This window comes from Pelecanus crispus, chromosome 22 (genome assembly GCF_030463565.1).
Source record: "Pelecanus crispus isolate bPelCri1 chromosome 22, bPelCri1.pri, whole genome shotgun sequence".
In the NCBI taxonomy this organism is placed as follows: Eukaryota; Metazoa; Chordata; class Aves; order Pelecaniformes; family Pelecanidae; genus Pelecanus; species Pelecanus crispus.
The window spans coordinates 4105840-4124247 of record NC_134664.1 but is presented as its reverse complement, the minus strand read 5'-3'; the positions used below and the strand labels follow the sequence as shown (position 1 = coordinate 4124247).

The 18408-nt window shown below is 68.1% G+C and overlaps 5 protein-coding genes and 1 pseudogene across 5 annotated transcripts; 3 read left to right on the top strand and 3 right to left on the bottom strand.

Moving 5' to 3' along the window:
- Positions 1-4568: 4568 nt before the first annotated feature.
- Positions 4569-4937, top strand: LOC142595609 (feather keratin 3-like). The gene has a single exon (XM_075724252.1). The coding sequence runs from the start codon at positions 4569-4571 to the stop codon at positions 4935-4937; it is 369 nt and encodes a 122-aa protein (XP_075580367.1).
- A 2718-nt stretch (positions 4938-7655) lies between these two features.
- On the bottom strand, positions 7656-8500 carry LOC142595608 (feather keratin 3-like). Its single transcript, XM_075724251.1, has 2 exons — positions 8426-8500; positions 7656-8039 (listed from the first exon to the last, which is right to left on the bottom strand). The coding sequence occupies exon 2, from the start codon at positions 8022-8024 to the stop codon at positions 7656-7658; it is 369 nt and encodes a 122-aa protein (XP_075580366.1). The 5' UTR covers positions 8025-8039; positions 8426-8500.
- Positions 8501-9633: 1133 nt separating this feature from the next.
- On the top strand, positions 9634-10002 carry LOC142595662 (feather keratin 3-like). The gene has a single exon (XM_075724411.1). The coding sequence runs from the start codon at positions 9634-9636 to the stop codon at positions 10000-10002; it is 369 nt and encodes a 122-aa protein (XP_075580526.1).
- Positions 10003-12720: 2718 nt separating this feature from the next.
- On the bottom strand, positions 12721-13565 carry LOC142595704 (feather keratin 3-like). Its single transcript, XM_075724494.1, has 3 exons — positions 13505-13565; positions 13362-13372; positions 12721-13104 (listed from the first exon to the last, which is right to left on the bottom strand). Exon 3 carries the CDS (start codon positions 13087-13089, stop codon positions 12721-12723), a length of 369 nt encoding a protein of 122 aa, XP_075580609.1. The 5' UTR covers positions 13090-13104; positions 13362-13372; positions 13505-13565.
- A 1133-nt stretch (positions 13566-14698) lies between these two features.
- LOC142595661 (feather keratin 3-like) lies at positions 14699-15067 on the top strand. The gene has a single exon (XM_075724410.1). The coding sequence runs from the start codon at positions 14699-14701 to the stop codon at positions 15065-15067; it is 369 nt and encodes a 122-aa protein (XP_075580525.1).
- Positions 15068-17793: 2726 nt separating this feature from the next.
- On the bottom strand, positions 17794-18163 carry LOC142595718 (feather keratin 3-like; annotated as a pseudogene).
- Between the last annotated feature and the right edge of the window lie 245 nt (positions 18164-18408).

The window sequence follows — 18408 nt, the reverse complement described above, 5'->3', positions numbered from 1 at the left end:
GGCCCTTGCCTGCCCTCTGCTCCTGCCCTCTGCGCTCCTCCCCTCTCTTCCCAGCTCTTGCACAGGGCAGGAGGTGGACCTGGAAGGCCCTGCCGGGGCTGCAGGGCCACATCCTCGGCCTCTCTAACGCCGCACCAAGGGCGCATCCCGAGCGAGAAGCCGCGCTCTGGAGAAGATCCCCCTGCCTCCCGCAAGATGTGGCAAGCAGCCTCTCTGGGTCTTGCTCACCGTCTCTCTGACAGTCTCTCTTTCCCCTCTGGGGCGCAATAAAGAGTTCCTGCATGCACCTGGTGCCTCCCTCCCTCCCTCCCTCCTTGTGCCAAGCTGGGGAGACCCTGGGGGCGTGTGCCGGGCAGCTGTGGGAGGGCAAAGGGTGGTCCTGAGATGCCCAGGCGAGGCGAGGCGAGGCGAGGCGAGGCGAGGCTGGGCGGGTGTTGGGAGCGGGGAGGATGCAGGCAGCGGGCAGGGCAGGGAGAGCCTTTGAAAAAGGTGGGGCTTACAGCAGAGCTGGGGAAAGGGCAGAGAGGAGGACAGGCGCTGGCAGTGCTCCTTCGCCTGGCCTCCTCAGCCCGGGGAGCGGCACCAGCTCCGCCAGGTCCCTCAGCTCCACAGAAGCACGGCAGCGTCCGCGGGCACCTGCACAGAGGAGGCTGGGCAGGAGCCAGCGTTAAACCCCGTGCCTGGGAAATGGCCGGCGATGGCTGGAGAGCAGCTCGTCAGGAAAGGCCCTTGGGGTGCTGGGGGGGCACCAAGGTGCGCGTGAGCGGGCAACGTGCAAAGGGGGCAAAGGTGGCCAGCGGTGTCCTGGGGCTGCGTGCGGAGGAGCGTGGCCGGCAGGCGGAGGGAGGGGATCCTTGCCCTGCGCTCAGCATTGGCGAGGCATAGCGCAAAGGCGTCTTCCCTACCGTGTGACGTCGTGCTCAGCAATAGGAAGCTGGGGGAAGAAGAAGGAAGGGGGGGGACGTTGGGAGCGATGGCGCTGGTCTTCCCAAGTAAGCGTTAGGCGTGATGGGGCCCTGCCTTCCTGGAGATGGCTGAACAGCCGCCTGCCGATGGGAAGCAGCGGGCAAATTCCTTCCTTTGCTTTGCTTGCGTGCGCAGCTTTTGCCTGACCTCTTAAAGCGTCTTTATCTCAAGCCACGCGTTTTCTCACTTCCCCCACCGGGGTGGAGCGAGGCGAGCGAGCGAGCGAGCGAGCCGCTCTGTGGCGTTCAGTTGCCATGTGGGGCTAAAGCACAAAAATGATGAAGGGGCAGAGAGCGTGTCTCCTCTGGGGAGAGCCTGAGAGAGATGGCACTGTCCCTGCTGGCATCGAGGAGGCTCAGGGGAGTCTCCTCGACGTGCACACATGCCTGAAGGGAAGGCGTCAAGCCGATGGAGCCGGGCTCTTTTCAGAGTTGCCCAGTGCCAGGAGAAGAGGCAATGGGCAGCAGCTTGAAGCCCCGCAGGCTCCACCTCGCCTTCCCAAAAGGCTTTTTTGACCGTGAGGGTGACTGAGCACTGGCCCAGGTTGGCGCGGGAGGTTGTGGCGTCTCCGTCCTTGGAGAGGTGCAAAAGGCGCGTGGAGATGGTGCCGGGCAGCCGGCCCTGGGTGACCTCGCCTGAGGCGGCAGCAGGAGCAGATGCCCTCCAAAGGCTCCTGCCGCCAATAACCAGGCTGTAACTGGTGTGCGGTTGTGTCTGCGGCAGAGAAGCGAGGAGCAGCGTGTGTGTTGGCCTGCGCTGGGGGTGAGAAGGGGAAGGGGAAAGGGCAGGCGAGGGAGAAGAGGGAGGGGGAGGAGGAAGGGGCTAAGAAGAGGGAAGAGAAGGGCAAGGGGCTGGGGGAGAATCATCAGGAGGGCAAGAGAAAGAAGAGGAGGGAAGAGAAGGAGGGGAAGGGAAACGGCTAGGGGAGAGAAAGGGGCAGCGTCCCCTGTGCTTTCTCCCCCAGGGCCTGCAGGCGAGGCAAGGAGACAGAGAGGGGCTGGAGGCGCGGCAGGCATGGCCCCTGGTGGCTCGGAGCCCCCGTGGCGGCCGCGCTCCCGAGCAAGGAGCCTGGAGGTCTGCCGCCGCCCCAGGGCTGCGTGTCCTGCAGGCAGGGGAGCCGGCTGCGTTCAGGCAGGCCCCTTGGAGCTGGGCGGCGGGGACCGTGCGTGGGCAGAGCTGCCAGGGCTGTGGGGTGTCGCCAGAGGCAGCTCAGCCTGGCTCTGCGGGGGCTGAGAGACTTCCCTGGCCCGGCTGGCGTCGGGCACGCGCCGGGCGAGGGAACCCTGCAGCCCCGGCTGCTGGGCTTTGAAAGGAAAGGCAGAGAGGGAGGCCTTGGGTGCAGGCTTGTTTTATTGCGGCGCGGGAAAGGCACATGAGGCAGAGGCAGGCGCGGGTTGTCCCTGTGGGCGTCAGGAGAGGTGTTCCTTCAGGCTTCTCCCAGGCGGTGGTGGTTGCAGAGAGAAGCAAGCGCCCCGTGGGCTGACGGTGGAGTTGCGCATGTGGGCACGGGCGGGAGCGAGGAGGAGAGGCGGGCCCGGAGAGAGGGAAGGGGAGGGCAGAAAGGAGAGGAGGCGTGAGGCAGAGGTGGCCCAGGGACTGTGGGGGCTCCGGGGCTGGCTCTAGCAGGGCCCACAGGTGTCCCACAGCTTCCTGCTGTAGCGGGGCACGGCGCAGGGGCTGCAGGCGGGAGAGGCGTAGGGTCTGCCAAAGGTGCAGAGGCCCCCCGAGCCCAGCGTGGCCCCGGCGCCGTAGAGGCCCCCCAGCCCCAGGGAGCCCCCAAAGGCGGGTGCTCCGGAGGAGCCCCACCACGGCTTGCTGGGGGAAGGAGCTGAGGATGGGGCCGGGGAAGGTGACGACGACGGGGGGCGGCTGGATGAAGGCCGTCGAGTCGGGGCACTGGCGGGCGCACAGCTCGTTGCAGCTCTCAGCGATGGGCTGGGGGACGGCGACGCTGCTGGGTTTCGGTGGGCACAGGTCGTAGCAAGACATCTTGGTGCGAGAGAGCTGAGCCTGAAAGACACGGCCCCGAGGAGAGGCGTCATGAGCGAGGAGGGAGATGCCCCCGGCCGAGCAGTGCCCTGTTCTCAGGGCTGCCCTGGAGATGGAGGGGGCCAGAGCCACCGCCTTGCCCGCGCTGCCCGCCCCTCGTTGCCCTTTGCCCAGCCAGCCCGCGTCAGCGCCCTGCTCTCCGCACACGGAGGGCACGCAGGCCCTCCCGGAGAGCCTGTGCCGTGCCGGGCCCGGCTCGCGGGTCCCAGCCACGGGGCTCCTTCCTGCTCCCGCCGCAGCTCAGCCCGCCCTGGCCATGCGCGGCTGCCGCCGCCAGCACGCCCGCTGCCCTCAGAGCTCTCCTGGCCGCGCCGGCCCCCGCCCCAGCAGGCAGAGACCCACAGGCACCCACCTACCCTTTTGCTGAGCAGAGCGAGGCAGGAGCGGTGGATGCCAGCGCTGGCCCAGGGGCAGCGCTTTTATGCCGGGGCCGGCGAGTGCGGGGAGGAGCTGGCCGCAGCGGGGGCACGTGGCCCGTGGCGGCCGAGCCCCTGCCTCCTCCCTGCGTGGCACGGGGCTGTTTTGCTGACGCCGCTTCCTCAGCAGCCCCAACCCGCTCTATCAGCCCCGGCAATTACCCCGCTCGGGCGCTTGCCAGCTGCCACCTAATGGGCCAAATTAGCCCCGCTCTCTTTTCATTATCTCGGTGCGTAAGAGGGCACGCAGCGTGACAAGGGCTGACTGCAAGCGCCCTGCGTGCCACAGCTCTTGCCCAAGGGCTTGGTCTCGGGGCAGCCTCGCGCCGCCTTTGCAGAGCCACACGGAAGACCAGGGGGCCTGGCGCTGGCCTTGCAAAGGCCTCCCGCACGCCAGCGACCACGGGACGTACGCCGAGCGGCTATTATCTACAGAGGCACGAGGTTACAAAATGCCAAATCAAAGGCACTCCTCTCGGGCACTGCCTGCTCAGCACGATGCATCACTCGCCAGCCCAGCGGAGCCAGCCTCCATCTGCTGCAAGCACTGGCCATCGACCTCTGCAAGTGTGGGGGGAGAAAAACCACGCGTGCTCTTCGCCCAGGCGCATGGTGCAAGCAGCACGGCTCCCCAGCTGGGCGCACGCGGCACGGGCCGCTGCCAGCCCTGCCCCGGCCCCGCCAGGCCCTCGCAGGCGTCGCTGCAGCCCCGTTGCTGGGGGAGATGCCTGCTCTCCTTTAGCCCACGAAGCAGAAAGGGGAGGAAAGCCTGGGAAGCGGCATGTGCTGGTGTGGCGAGGGGATGCTGACTCAGGGAGGGGCAGGAGCCGGACAGCCCTGTTGTCATCGGCGGCGGCGGCGGCGGCGGCGGCGGCAGCAGCAGCAGGGAGTGCCGCCTCTGCAGATTGGCCCAGGTGGTGCTGAGCAATGGCGGGGCAGGTATAAAAGCTCTGCCTCTGCCAGGCTCTCCCATCCACTGCTCCGGCCGCCTTCTCCTCTGGGAACAGGGTAAGTCTGCGAGCGCTTCTCCTCCTGGCCCCCTGCTCCGGCCCCGGCCCCTGCGCCTCGGGCGCACCCCTCTGCTGCTCTCTTGCAACGCCTGCCCTCTTGCAGAGCCCCATCCGATCCCCCGCCAAGATGTCTTGCTACGACCTGTGCCCACCGAAACCCAGCAGCGTCGCCGTCCCCCAGCCCATCGCTGAGAGCTGCAACGAGCTGTGCGCCCGCCAGTGCCCCGACTCGACGGCCTTCATCCAGCCGCCCCCCGTCGTCGTCACCTTCCCCGGCCCCATCCTCAGCTCCTTCCCCCAGCAAGCCGTGGTGGGCTCCTCCGGAGCACCCGCCTTTGGGGGCTCCCTGGGGCTGGGGGGCCTCTACGGCGCCGGGGCCACGCTGGGCTCGGGGGGCCTCTGCACCTTTGGCAGACCCTACGCCTCTCCCGCCTGCAGCCCCTGCGCCGTGCCCCGCTACAGCAGGAAGCTGTGGGACACCTGTGGGCCCTGCTAGAGCCAGCCCAGCCCCAGGCGCTGCCCCCGGCCCAAGCGCCAGCACCACCGCCCACGCAGGGCTGAGCTGGCGGGCACCAGGCACCGAGGAGTGCTCAGCATCCCCAGCCCCAGCCAACGCCTGGGCAGCTGGCAGTGCCGCACACCCTCGGCCCTTGCCTGCCCTCTGCTCCTGCCCTCTGCGCTCCTCCCCTCTCTTCCCAGCTCTTGCACAGGGCAGGAGGTGGACCTGGAAGGCCCTGCCGGGGCTGCAGGGCCACATCCTCGGCCTCTCTAACGCCGCACCAAGGGCGCATCCCGAGCGAGAAGCCGCGCTCTGGAGAAGATCCCCCTGCCTCCCGCAAGATGTGGCAAGCAGCCTCTCTGGGTCTTGCTCACCGTCTCTCTGACAGTCTCTCTTTCCCCTCTGGGCGCAATAAAGAGTTCCTGCATGCACCTGGTGCCTCCCTCCCTCCCTCCCTCCTTGTGCCAAGCTGGGGAGACCCTGGGGGCGTGTGCCGGGCAGCTGTGGGAGGGCAAAGGGTGGTCCTGAGATGCCCAGGCGAGGCGAGGCGAGGCGAGGCGAGGCGAGGCTGGGCGGTGTTGGGAGCGGGGAGGATGCAGGCAGCGGGCAGGGCAGGGAGAGCCTTTGAAAAAGGTGGGGCTTACAGCAGAGCTGGGGAAAGGGCAGAGAGGAGGACAGGCGCTGGCAGTGCTCCTTCGCCTGGCCTCCTCAGCCCGGGAGCGGCACCAGCTCCGCCAGGTCCCTCAGCTCCACAGAAGCACGGCAGCGTCCGCGGGCACCTGCACAGAGGAGGCTGGGCAGGAGCCAGCGTTAAACCCCGTGCCTGGGAAATGGCCGGCGATGGCTGGAGAGCAGCTCGTCAGGAAAGGCCCTTGGGGTGCTGGGGGGCACCAAGGTGCGCGTGAGCGGGCAACGTGCAAAGGGGGCAAAGGTGGCCAGCGGTGTCCTGGGGCTGCGTGCGGAGGAGCGTGGCCGGCAGGCGGAGGGAGGGGATCCTTGCCCTGCGCTCAGCATTGGCGAGGCATAGCGCAAAGGCGTCTTCCCTACCGTGTGACGTCGTGCTCAGCAATAGGAAGCTGGGGGAAGAAGAAGGAAGGGGGGGACGTTGGGAGCGATGGCGCTGGTCTTCCCAAGTAAGCGTTAGGCGTGATGGGGCCCTGCCTTCCTGGAGATGGCTGAACAGCCGCCTGCCGATGGGAAGCAGCGGGCGAATTCCTTCCTTTGCTTTGCTTGCGTGCGCAGCTTTTGCCTGACCTCTTAAAGCGTCTTTATCTCAAGCCACGCGTTTTCTCACTTCCCCCACCGGGGTGGAGCGAGCGAGCGAGCGAGCCGCTCTGTGGCGTTCAGTTGCCATGTGGGGCTAAAGCACAAAAATGATGAAGGGGCAGAGAGCGTGTCTCCTCTGGGGAGAGCCTGAGAGAGATGGCACTGTCCCTGCTGGCATCGAGGAGGCTCAGGGGAGTCTCCTCGACGTGCACACATGCCTGAAGGGAAGGCGTCAAGCCGATGGAGCCGGGCTCTTTTCAGAGTTGCCCAGTGCCAGGAGAAGAGGCAATGGGCAGCAGCTTGAAGCCCCGCAAGCTCCACCTCGCCTTCCCAAAAGGCTTTTTTGACCGTGAGGGTGACTGAGCACTGGCCCAGGTTGGCGCGGGAGGTTGTGGCGTCTCCGTCCTTGGAGAGGTGCAAAAGGCGCGTGGAGATGGTGCCGGGCAGCCGGCCCTGGGTGACCTCGCCTGAGGCGGCAGCAGGAGCAGATGCCCTCCAAAGGCTCCTGCCGCCAATAACCAGGCTGTAACTGGTGTGCGGTTGTGTCTGCGGCAGAGAAGCGAGGAGCAGCGTGTGTGTTGGCCTGCGCTGGGGGTGAGAAGGGGAAGGGGAAAGGGCAGGCGAGGGAGAAGAGGGAGGGGGAGGAGGAAGGGGCTAAGAAGAGGGAAGAGAAGGGCAAGGGGCTGGGGGAGAATCATCAGGAGGGCAAGAGAAAGAAGAGGAGGGAAGAGAAGGAGGGGAAGGGAAACGGCTAGGGGAGAGAAAGGGGCAGCGTCCCCTGTGCTTTCTCCCCCAGGGCCTGCAGGCGAGGCAAGGAGACAGAGAGGGGCTGGAGGCGCGGCAGGCATGGCCCCTGGGTGGCTCGGAGCCCCCGTGGCGGCCGCGCTCCCGAGCAAGGAGCCTGGAGGTCTGCCGCCGCCCCAGGGCTGCGTGTCCTGCAGGCAGGGGAGCCGGCTGCGTTCAGGCAGGCCCCTTGGAGCTGGGCGGCGGGACCGTGCGTGGGCAGAGCTGCCAGGGCTGTGGGGTGTCGCCAGAGGCAGCTCAGCCTGGCTCTGCGGGGGCTGAGAGACTTCCCTGGCCCGGCTGGCGTCGGGCACGCGCCGGGCGAGGGAACCCTGCAGCCCCGGCTGCTGGGCTTTGAAAGGAAAGGCAGAGAGGGAGGCCTTGGGTGCAGGCTTGTTTTATTGCGGCGCGGGAAAGGCACATGAGGCAGAGGCAGGCGCGGGTTGTCCCTGTGGGCGTCAGGAGAGGTGTTCCTTCAGGCTTCTCCCAGGCGGTGGTGGTTGCAGAGAGAAGCAAGCGCCCCGTGGGCTGACGGTGGAGTTGCGCATGTGGGCACGGGCGGGAGCGAGGAGGAGAGGCGGCCCGGAGAGAGGGAAGGGAGGGCAGAAAGGAGAGGAGGCGTGAGGCAGAGGTGGCCCAGGGACTGTGGGGGCTCCGGGGCTGGCTCTAGCAGGGCCCACAGGTGTCCCACAGCTTCCTGCTGTAGCGGGGCACGGCGCAGGGGCTGCAGGCGGGAGAGGCGTAGGGTCTGCCAAAGGTGCAGAGGCCCCCCGAGCCCAGCGTGGCCCCGGCGCCGTAGAGGCCCCCCAGCCCCAGGGAGCCCCCAAAGGCGGGTGCTCCGGAGGAGCCCACCACGGCTTGCTGGGGGAAGGAGCTGAGGATGGGGCCGGGGAAGGTGACGACGACGGGGGGCGGCTGGATGAAGGCCGTCGAGTCGGGGCACTGGCGGGCGCACAGCTCGTTGCAGCTCTCAGCGATGGGCTGGGGGACGGCGACGCTGCTGGGTTTCGGTGGGCACAGGTCGTAGCAAGACATCTTGGTGCGAGAGAGCTGAGCCTGAAAGACACGGCCCCGAGGAGAGGCGTCATGAGCGAGGAGGAGATGCCCCCGGCCGAGCAGTGCCCTGTTCTCAGGGCTGCCCTGGAGATGGAGGGGCCAGAGCCACCGCCTTGCCCGCGCTGCCCGCCCCTCGTTGCCCTTTGCCCAGCCAGCCCGCGTCAGCGCCCTGCTCTCCGCACACGGAGGGCACGCAGGCCCTCCCGGAGAGCCTGTGCCGTGCCGGGCCCGGCTCCGCGGGTCCCAGCCACGGGGCTCCTTCCTGCTCCCGCCGCAGCTCAGCCCGCCCTGGCCATGCGCGGCTGCCGCCGCCAGCACGCCCGCTGCCCTCAGAGCTCTCCTGGCCGCGCCGGCCCCCGCCCCAGCAGGCAGAGACCCACAGGCACCCACCTACCCTTTTGCTGAGCAGAGCGAGGCAGGAGCGGTGGATGCCAGCGCTGGCCCAGGGCAGCGCTTTTATGCCGGGCCGGCGAGTGCGGGGAGGAGCTGGCCGCAGCGGGGGCACGTGGCCCGTGGCGGCCGAGCCCCTGCCTCCTCCCTGCGTGGCACGGGGCTGTTTTGCTGACGCCGCTTCCTCAGCAGCCCCAACCCGCTCTATCAGCCCCGGCAATTACCCCGCTCGGGCGCTTGCCAGCTGCCACCTAATGGGCCAAATTAGCCCCGCTCTCTTTTCATTATCTCGGTGCGTAAGAGGGCACGCAGCGTGACAAGGGCTGACTGCAAGCGCCCTGCGTGCCACAGCTCTTGCCCAAGGGCTTGGTCTCGGGGCAGCCTCGCGCCGCCTTTGCAGAGCCACACGGAAGACCAGGGGGCCTGGCGCTGGCCTTGCAAAGGCCTCCCGCACGCCAGCGACCACGGGACGTACGCCGAGCGGCTATTATCTACAGAGGCACGAGGTTACAAAATGCCAAATCAAAGGCACTCCTCTCGGGCACTGCCTGCTCAGCACGATGCATCACTCGCCAGCCCAGCGGAGCCAGCCTCCATCTGCTGCAAGCGCTGGCCATCGACCTCTGCAAGTGTGGGGGAGAAAAACCACGCGTGCTCTTCGCCCAGGCGCATGGTGCAAGCAGCACGGCTCCCCAGCTGGGCGCACGCGGCACGGGCCGCTGCCAGCCCTGCCCCGGCCCCGCCAGGCCCTCGCAGGCGTCGCTGCAGCCCCGTTGCTGGGGGAGATGCCTGCTCTCCTTTAGCCCACGAAGCAGAAAGGGGAGGAAAGCCTGGGAAGCGGCATGTGCTGGTGTGGCGAGGGGATGCTGACTCAGGGAGGGGCAGGAGCCGGACAGCCCTGTTGTCATCGGCGGCGGCGGCGGCGGCGGCGGCGGCAGCAGCAGCAGGGAGTGCCGCCTCTGCAGATTGGCCCAGGTGGTGCTGAGCAATGGCGGGGCAGGTATAAAAGCTCTGCCTCTGCCAGGCTCTCCCATCCACTGCTCCGGCCGCCTTCTCCTCTGGGAACAGGGTAAGTCTGCGAGCGCTTCTCCTCCTGGCCCCCTGCTCCGGCCCCGGCCCCTGCGCCTCGGGCGCACCCCTCTGCTGCTCTCTTGCAACGCCTGCCCTCTTGCAGAGCCCCATCCGATCCCCCGCCAAGATGTCTTGCTACGACCTGTGCCCACCGAAACCCAGCAGCGTCGCCGTCCCCCAGCCCATCGCTGAGAGCTGCAACGAGCTGTGCGCCCGCCAGTGCCCCGACTCGACGGCCTTCATCCAGCCGCCCCCCGTCGTCGTCACCTTCCCCGGCCCCATCCTCAGCTCCTTCCCCCAGCAAGCCGTGGTGGGCTCCTCCGGAGCACCCGCCTTTGGGGGCTCCCTGGGGCTGGGGGGCCTCTACGGCGCCGGGGCCACGCTGGGCTCGGGGGGCCTCTGCACCTTTGGCAGACCCTACGCCTCTCCCGCCTGCAGCCCCTGCGCCGTGCCCCGCTACAGCAGGAAGCTGTGGGACACCTGTGGGCCCTGCTAGAGCCAGCCCAGCCCCAGGCGCTGCCCCCGGCCCAAGCGCCAGCACCACCGCCCACGCAGGGCTGAGCTGGCGGGCACCAGGCACCGAGGAGTGCTCAGCATCCCCAGCCCCAGCCAACGCCTGGGCAGCTGGCAGTGCCGCACACCCTCGGCCCTTGCCTGCCCTCTGCTCCTGCCCTCTGCGCTCCTCCCCTCTCTTCCCAGCTCTTGCACAGGGCAGGAGGTGGACCTGGAAGGCCCTGCCGGGGCTGCAGGGCCACATCCTCGGCCTCTCTAACGCCGCACCAAGGGCGCATCCCGAGCGAGAAGCCGCGCTCTGGAGAAGATCCCCCTGCCTCCCGCAAGATGTGGCAAGCAGCCTCTCTGGGTCTTGCTCACCGTCTCTCTGACAGTCTCTCTTTCCCCTCTGGGCGCAATAAAGAGTTCCTGCATGCACCTGGTGCCTCCCTCCCTCCCTCCCTCCTTGTGCCAAGCTGGGGAGACCCTGGGGGCGTGTGCCGGGCAGCTGTGGGAGGGCAAAGGGTGGTCCTGAGATGCCCAGGCGAGGCGAGGCGAGGCGAGGCGAGGCGAGGCTGGGCGGTGTTGGGAGCGGGGAGGATGCAGGCAGCGGGCAGGGCAGGGAGAGCCTTTGAAAAAGGTGGGGCTTACAGCAGAGCTGGGGAAAGGGCAGAGAGGAGGACAGGCGCTGGCAGTGCTCCTTCGCCTGGCCTCCTCAGCCCGGGAGCGGCACCAGCTCCGCCAGGTCCCTCAGCTCCACAGAAGCACGGCAGCGTCCGCGGGCACCTGCACAGAGGAGGCTGGGCAGGAGCCAGCGTTAAACCCCGTGCCTGGGAAATGGCCGGCGATGGCTGGAGAGCAGCTCGTCAGGAAAGGCCCTTGGGGTGCTGGGGGGCACCAAGGTGCGCGTGAGCGGGCAACGTGCAAAGGGGGCAAAGGTGGCCAGCGGTGTCCTGGGGCTGCGTGCGGAGGAGCGTGGCCGGCAGGCGGAGGGAGGGGATCCTTGCCCTGCGCTCAGCATTGGCGAGGCATAGCGCAAAGGCGTCTTCCCTACCGTGTGACGTCGTGCTCAGCAATAGGAAGCTGGGGGAAGAAGAAGGAAGGGGGGGACGTTGGGAGCGATGGCGCTGGTCTTCCCAAGTAAGCGTTAGGCGTGATGGGGCCCTGCCTTCCTGGAGATGGCTGAACAGCCGCCTGCCGATGGGAAGCAGCGGGCGAATTCCTTCCTTTGCTTTGCTTGCGTGCGCAGCTTTTGCCTGACCTCTTAAAGCGTCTTTATCTCAAGCCACGCGTTTTCTCACTTCCCCCACCGGGGTGGAGCGAGCGAGCGAGCGAGCCGCTCTGTGGCGTTCAGTTGCCATGTGGGGCTAAAGCACAAAAATGATGAAGGGGCAGAGAGCGTGTCTCCTCTGGGGAGAGCCTGAGAGAGATGGCACTGTCCCTGCTGGCATCGAGGAGGCTCAGGGGAGTCTCCTCGACGTGCACACATGCCTGAAGGGAAGGCGTCAAGCCGATGGAGCCGGGCTCTTTTCAGAGTTGCCCAGTGCCAGGAGAAGAGGCAATGGGCAGCAGCTTGAAGCCCCGCAAGCTCCACCTCGCCTTCCCAAAAGGCTTTTTTGACCGTGAGGGTGACTGAGCACTGGCCCAGGTTGGCGCGGGAGGTTGTGGCGTCTCCGTCCTTGGAGAGGTGCAAAAGGCGCGTGGAGATGGTGCCGGGCAGCCGGCCCTGGGTGACCTCGCCTGAGGCGGCAGCAGGAGCAGATGCCCTCCAAAGGCTCCTGCCGCCAATAACCAGGCTGTAACTGGTGTGCGGTTGTGTCTGCGGCAGAGAAGCGAGGAGCAGCGTGTGTGTTGGCCTGCGCTGGGGGTGAGAAGGGGAAGGGGAAAGGGCAGGCGAGGGAGAAGAGGGAGGGGGAGGAGGAAGGGGCTAAGAAGAGGGAAGAGAAGGGCAAGGGGCTGGGGGAGAATCATCAGGAGGGCAAGAGAAAGAAGAGGAGGGAAGAGAAGGAGGGGAAGGGAAACGGCTAGGGGAGAGAAAGGGGCAGCGTCCCCTGTGCTTTCTCCCCCAGGGCCTGCAGGCGAGGCAAGGAGACAGAGAGGGGCTGGAGGCGCGGCAGGCATGGCCCCTGGGTGGCTCGGAGCCCCCGTGGCGGCCGCGCTCCCGAGCAAGGAGCCTGGAGGTCTGCCGCCGCCCCAGGGCTGCGTGTCCTGCAGGCAGGGGAGCCGGCTGCGTTCAGGCAGGCCCCTTGGAGCTGGGCGGCGGGACCGTGCGTGGGCAGAGCTGCCAGGGCTGTGGGGTGTCGCCAGAGGCAGCTCAGCCTGGCTCTGCGGGGGCTGAGAGACTTCCCTGGCCCGGCTGGCGTCGGGCACGCGCCGGGCGAGGGAACCCTGCAGCCCCGGCTGCTGGGCTTTGAAAGGAAAGGCAGAGAGGGAGGCCTTGGGTGCAGGCTTGTTTTATTGCGGCGCGGGAAAGGCACATGAGGCAGAGGCAGGCGCGGGTTGTCCCTGTGGGCGTCAGGAGAGGTGTTCCTTCAGGCTTCTCCCAGGCGGTGGTGGTTGCAGAGAGAAGCAAGCGCCCCGTGGGCTGACGGTGGAGTTGCGCATGTGGGCACGGGCGGGAGCGAGGAGGAGAGGCGGCCCGGAGAGAGGGAAGGGAGGGCAGAAAGGAGAGGAGGCGTGAGGCAGAGGTGGCCCAGGGACTGTGGGGGCTCCGGGGCTGGCTCTAGCAGGGCCCACAGGTGTCCCACAGCTTCCTGCTGTAGCGGGGCACGGCGCAGGGGCTGCAGGCGGGAGAGGCGTAGGGTCTGCCAAAGGTGCAGAGGCCCCCCGAGCCCAGCGTGGCCCCGGCGCCGTAGAGGCCCCCCAGCCCCAGGGAGCCCCCAAAGGCGGGTGCTCCGGAGGAGCCCACCACGGCTTGCTGGGGGAAGGAGCTGAGGATGGGGCCGGGGAAGGTGACGACGACGAGGGGCGGCTGGATGAAGGCCGTCGAGTCGGGGCACTGGCGGGCGCACAGCTCGTTGCAGCTCTCAGCGATGGGCTGGGGGACGGCGACGCTGCTGGGTTTCGGTGGGCACAGGTCGTAGCAAGACATCTTGGTGCGAGAGAGCTGAGCCTGAAAGACACGGCCCCGAGGAGAGGCGTCATGAGCGAGGAGGAGATGCCCCCGGCCGAGCAGTGCCCTGTTCTCAGGGCTGCCCTGGAGATGGAGGGGCCAGAGCCACCGCCTTGCCCGCGCTGCCCGCCCCTCGTTGCCCTTTGCCCAGCCAGCCCGCGTCAGCGCCCTGCTCTCCGCACACGGAGGGCACGCAGGCCCTCCCGGAGAGCCTGTGCCGTGCCGGGCCCGGCTCCGCGGGTCCCAGCCACGGGGCTCCTTCCTGCTCCCGCCGCAGCTCAGCCCGCCCTGGCCATGCGCGGCTGCCGCCGCCAGCACGCCCGCTGCCCTCAGAGCTCTCCTGGCCGCGCCGGCCCCCGCCCCAGCAGGCAGAGACCCACAAGCACCCACCTACCCTTTTGCTGAGCAGAGCGAGGCAGGAGCGGTGGATGCCAGCGCTGGCCCAGGGCAGCGCTTTTATGCCGGGCCGGCGAGTGCGGGGAGGAGCTGGCCGCAGCGGGGGCACGTGGCCCGTGGCGGCCGAGCCCCTGCCTCCTCCCTGCGTGGCACGGGGCTGTTTTGCTGACGCCGCTTCCTCAGCAGCCCTAACCCGCTCTATCAGCCCCGGCAATTACCCCGCTCGGGCGCTTGCCAGCTGCCACCTAATGGGCCAAATTAGCCCCGCTCTCTTTTCATTATCTCGGTGCGTAAGAGGGCACGCAGCGTGACAAGGGCTGACTGCAAGCGCCCTGCGTGCCACAGCTCTTGCCCAAGGGCTTGGTCTCGGGGCAGCCTCGCGCCGCCTTTGCAGAGCCACACGGAAGACCAGGGGGCCTGGCGCTGGCCTTGCAAAGGCCTCCCGCACGCCAGCGACCACGGGACGTACGCCGAGCGGCTATTATCTACAGAGGCACGAGGTTACAAAATGCCAAATCAAAGGCACTCCTCTCGGGCACTGCCTGCTCAGCACGATGCATCACTCGCCAGCCCAGCGGAGCCAGCCTCCATCTGCTGCAAGCGCTGGCCATCGACCTCTGCAAGTGTGGGGGAGAAAAACCACGCGTGCTCTTCGCCCAGGCGCATGGTGCAAGCAGCACGGCTCCCCAGCTGGGCGCACGCGGCACGGGCCGCTGCCAGCCCTGCCCCGGCCCCGCCAGGCCCTCGCAGGCGTCGCTGCAGCCCCGTTGCTGGGGGAGATGCCTGCTCTCCTTTAGCCCACGAAGCAGAAAGGGGAGGAAAGCCTGGGAAGCGGCATGTGCTGGTGTGGCGAGGGGATGCTGACTCAGGGAGGGGCAGGAGCCGGACAGCCCTGTTGTCATCGGCGGCGGCGGCGGCGGCGGCGGCGGCAGCAGCAGCAGGGAGTGCCGCCTCTGCAGATTGGCCCAGGTGGTGCTGAGCAATGGCGGGGCAGGTATAAAAGCTCTGCCTCTGCCAGGCTCTCCCATCCACTGCTCCGGCCGCCTTCTCCTCTGGGAACAGGGTAAGTCTGCGAGCGCTTCTCCTCCTGGCCCCCTGCTCCGGCCCCGGCCCCTGCGCCTCGGGCGCACCCCTCTGCTGCTCTCTTGCAACGCCTGCCCTCTTGCAGAGCCCCATCCGATCCCCCGCCAAGATGTCTTGCTACGACCTGTGCCCACCGAAACCCAGCAGCGTCGCCGTCCCCCAGCCCATCGCTGAGAGCTGCAACGAGCTGTGCGCCCGCCAGTGCCCCGACTCGACGGCCTTCATCCAGCCGCCCCCCGTCGTCGTCACCTTCCCCGGCCCCATCCTCAGCTCCTTCCCCCAGCAAGCCGTGGTGGGCTCCTCCGGAGCACCCGCCTTTGGGGGCTCCCTGGGGCTGGGGGGCCTCTACGGCGCCGGGGCCACGCTGGGCTCGGGGGGCCTCTGCACCTTTGGCAGACCCTACGCCTCTCCCGCCTGCAGCCCCTGCGCCGTGCCCCGCTACAGCAGGAAGCTGTGGGACACCTGTGGGCCCTGCTAGAGCCAGCCCAGCCCCAGGCGCTGCCCCCGGCCCAAGCGCCAGCACCACCGCCCACGCAGGGCTGAGCTGGCGGGCACCAGGCACCGAGGAGTGCTCAGCATCCCCAGCCCCAGCCAACGCCTGGGCAGCTGGCAGTGCCGCACACCCTCGGCCCTTGCCTGCCCTCTGCTCCTGCCCTCTGCGCTCCTCCCCTCTCTTCCCAGCTCTTGCACAGGGCAGGAGGTGGACCTGGAAGGCCCTGCCGGGGCTGCAGGGCCACATCCTCGGCCTCTCTAACGCCGCACCAAGGGCGCATCCCGAGCGAGAAGCCGCGCTCTGGAGAAGATCCCCCTGCCTCCCGCAAGATGTGGCAAGCAGCCTCTCTGGGTCTTGCTCACCGTCTCTCTGACAGTCTCTCTTTCCCCTCTGGGCGCAATAAAGAGTTCCTGCATGCACCTGGTGCCTCCCTCCCTCCCTCCCTCCTTGTGCCAAGCTGGGGAGACCCTGGGGGCGTGTGCCGGGCAGCTGTGGGAGGGCAAAGGGTGGTCCTGAGATGCCCAGGCGAGGCGAGGCGAGGCGAGGCGAGGCGAGGCTGGGCGGTGTTGGGAGCGGGGAGGATGCAGGCAGCGGGCAGGGCAGGGAGAGCCTTTGAAAAAGGTGGGGCTTACAGCAGAGCTGGGGAAAGGGCAGAGAGGAGGACAGGCGCTGGCAGTGCTCCTTCGCCTGGCCTCCTCAGCCCGGGAGCGGCACCAGCTCCGCCAGGTCCCTCAGCTCCACAGAAGCACGGCAGCGTCCGCGGGCACCTGCACAGAGGAGGCTGGGCAGGAGCCAGCGTTAAACCCCGTGCCTGGGAAATGGCCGGCGATGGCTGGAGAGCAGCTCGTCAGGAAAGGCCCTTGGGGTGCTGGGGGGCACCAAGGTGCGCGTGAGCGGGCAACGTGCAAAGGGGGCAAAGGTGGCCAGCGGTGTCCTGGGGCTGCGTGCGGAGGAGCGTGGCCGGCAGGCGGAGGGAGGGGATCCTTGCCCTGCGCTCAGCATTGGCGAGGCATAGCGCAAAGGCGTCTTCCCTACCGTGTGACGTCGTGCTCAGCAATAGGAAGCTGGGGGAAGAAGAAGGAAGGGGGGGACGTTGGGAGCGATGGCGCTGGTCTTCCCAAGTAAGCGTTAGGCGTGATGGGGCCCTGCCTTCCTGGAGATGGCTGAACAGCCGCCTGCCGATGGGAAGCAGCGGGCGAATTCCTTCCTTTGCTTTGCTTGCGTGCGCAGCTTTTGCCTGACCTCTTAAAGCGTCTTTATCTCAAGCCACGCGTTTTCTCACTTCCCCCACCGGGGTGGAGCGAGCGAGCGAGCGAGCGAGCGAGCCGCTCTGTGGCGTTCAGTTGCCATGTGGGGCTAAAGCACAAAAATGATGAAGGGGCAGAGAGCGTGTCTCCTCTGGGGAGAGCCTGAGAGAGATGGCACTGTCCCTGCTGGCATCGAGGAGGCTCAGGGGAGTCTCCTCGACGTGCACACATGCCTGAAGGGAAGGCGTCAAGCCGATGGAGCCGGGCTCTTTTCAGAGTTGCCCAGTGCCAGGAGAAGAGGCAATGGGCAGCAGCTTGAAGCCCCGCAGGCTCCACCTCGCCTTCCCAAAAGGCTTTTTTGACCGTGAGGGTGACTGAGCACTGGCCCAGGTTGGCGCGGGAGGTTGTGGCGTCTCCGTCCTTGGAGAGGTGCAAAAGGCGCGTGGAGATGGTGCCGGGCAGCCGGCCCTGGGTGACCTCGCCTGAGGCGGCAGCAGGAGCAGATGCCCTCCAAAGGCTCCTGCCGCCAATAACCAGGCTGTAACTGGTGTGCGGTTGTGTCTGCGGCAGAGAAGCGAGGAGCAGCGTGTGTGTTGGCCTGCGCTGGGGGTGAGAAGGGGAAGGGGAAAGGGCAGGCGAGGGAGAAGAGGGAGGGGGAGGAGGAAGGGGCTAAGAAGAGGGAAGAGAAGGGCAAGGGGCTGGGGGAGAATCATCAGGAGGGCAAGAGAAAGAAGAGGAGGGAAGAGAAGGAGGGGAAGGGAAACGGCTAGGGGAGAGAAAGGGGCAGCGTCCCCTGTGCTTTCTCCCCCAGGGCCTGCAGGCGAGGCAAGGAGACAGAGAGGGGCTGGAGGCGCGGCAGGCATGGCCCCTGGGTGGCTCGGAGCCCCCGTGGCGGCCGCGCTCCCGAGCAAGGAGCCTGGAGGTCTGCCGCCGCCCCAGGGCTGCGTGTCCTGCAGGCAGGGGAGCCGGCTGCGTTCAGGCAGGCCCCTTGGAGCTGGGCGGCGGGACCGTGCGTGGGCAGAGCTGCCAGGGCTGTGGGGTGTCGCCAGAGGCAGCTCAGCCTGGCTCTGCGGGGGCTGAGAGACTTCCCTGGCCCGGCTGGCGTCGGGCACGCGCCGGGCGAGGGAACCCTGCAGCCCCGGCTGCTGGGCTTTGAAAGGAAAGGCAGAGAGGGAGGCCTTGGGTGCAGGCTTGTTTTATTGCGGCGCGGGAAAGGCACATGAGGCAGAGGCAGGCGCGGGTTGTCCCTGTGGGCGTCAGGAGAGGTGTTCCTTCAGGCTTCTCCCAGGCGGTGGTGGTTGCAGAGAGAAGCAAGCGCCCCGTGGGCTGACGGTGGAGTTGCGCATGTGGGCACGGGCGGGAGCGAGGAGGAGAGGCGGCCCGGAGAGAGGGAAGGGAGGGCAGAAAGGAGAGGAGGCGTGAGGCAGAGGTGGCCCAGGGACTGTGGGGGCTCCGGGGCTGGCTCTAGCAGGGCCCACAGGTGTCCCACAGCTTCCTGCTGTAGCGGGGCACGGCGCAGGGGCTGCAGGCGGGAGAGGCGTAGGGTCTGCCAAAGGTGCAGAGGCCCCCCGAGCCCAGCGTGGCCCCGGCGCCGTAGAGGCCCCCCAGCCCCAGGGAGCCCCCAAAGGCGGGTGCTCCGGAGGAGCCCACCACGGCTTGCTGGGGGAAGGAGCTGAGGATGGGGCCGGGGAAGGTGACGACGACGGGGGGGCGGCTGGATGAAGGCCGTCGAGTCGGGGCACTGGCGGGCGCACAGCTCGTTGCAGCTCTCAGCGATGGGCTGGGGGACGGCGACGCTGCTGGGTTTCGGTGGGCACAGGTCGTAGCAAGACATCTTGGTGCGAGAGAGCTGAGCCTGAAAGACACGGCCCCGAGGAGAGGCGTCATGAGCGAGGAGGAGATGCCCCCGGCCGAGCAGTGCCCTGTTCTCAGGGCTGCCCTGGAGATGGAGGGGCCAGAGCCACCGCCTTGCCCGCGCTGCCCGCCCCTCGTTGCCCTTTGCCCAGCCAGCCCGCGTCAGCGCCCTGCTCTCCGCACACGGAGGGCACGCAGGCCCTCCCGGAGAGCCTGTGCCGTGCC

What these genes read in the sequence shown, in the direction of transcription:
- LOC142595608 (XM_075724251.1), bottom strand. Translation starts at nt 8,024, where the DNA reads ATGTCTTGCTACGACCTGTGCCCACCGAAACCCAGCAGCGTCGCCGTC.
- LOC142595661 (XM_075724410.1), top strand. Translation starts at nt 14,699, where the DNA reads ATGTCTTGCTACGACCTGTGCCCACCGAAACCCAGCAGCGTCGCCGTC.
- LOC142595662 (XM_075724411.1), top strand. Translation starts at nt 9,634, where the DNA reads ATGTCTTGCTACGACCTGTGCCCACCGAAACCCAGCAGCGTCGCCGTC.
- LOC142595704 (XM_075724494.1), bottom strand. Translation starts at nt 13,089, where the DNA reads ATGTCTTGCTACGACCTGTGCCCACCGAAACCCAGCAGCGTCGCCGTC.
- LOC142595609 (XM_075724252.1), top strand. Translation starts at nt 4,569, where the DNA reads ATGTCTTGCTACGACCTGTGCCCACCGAAACCCAGCAGCGTCGCCGTC.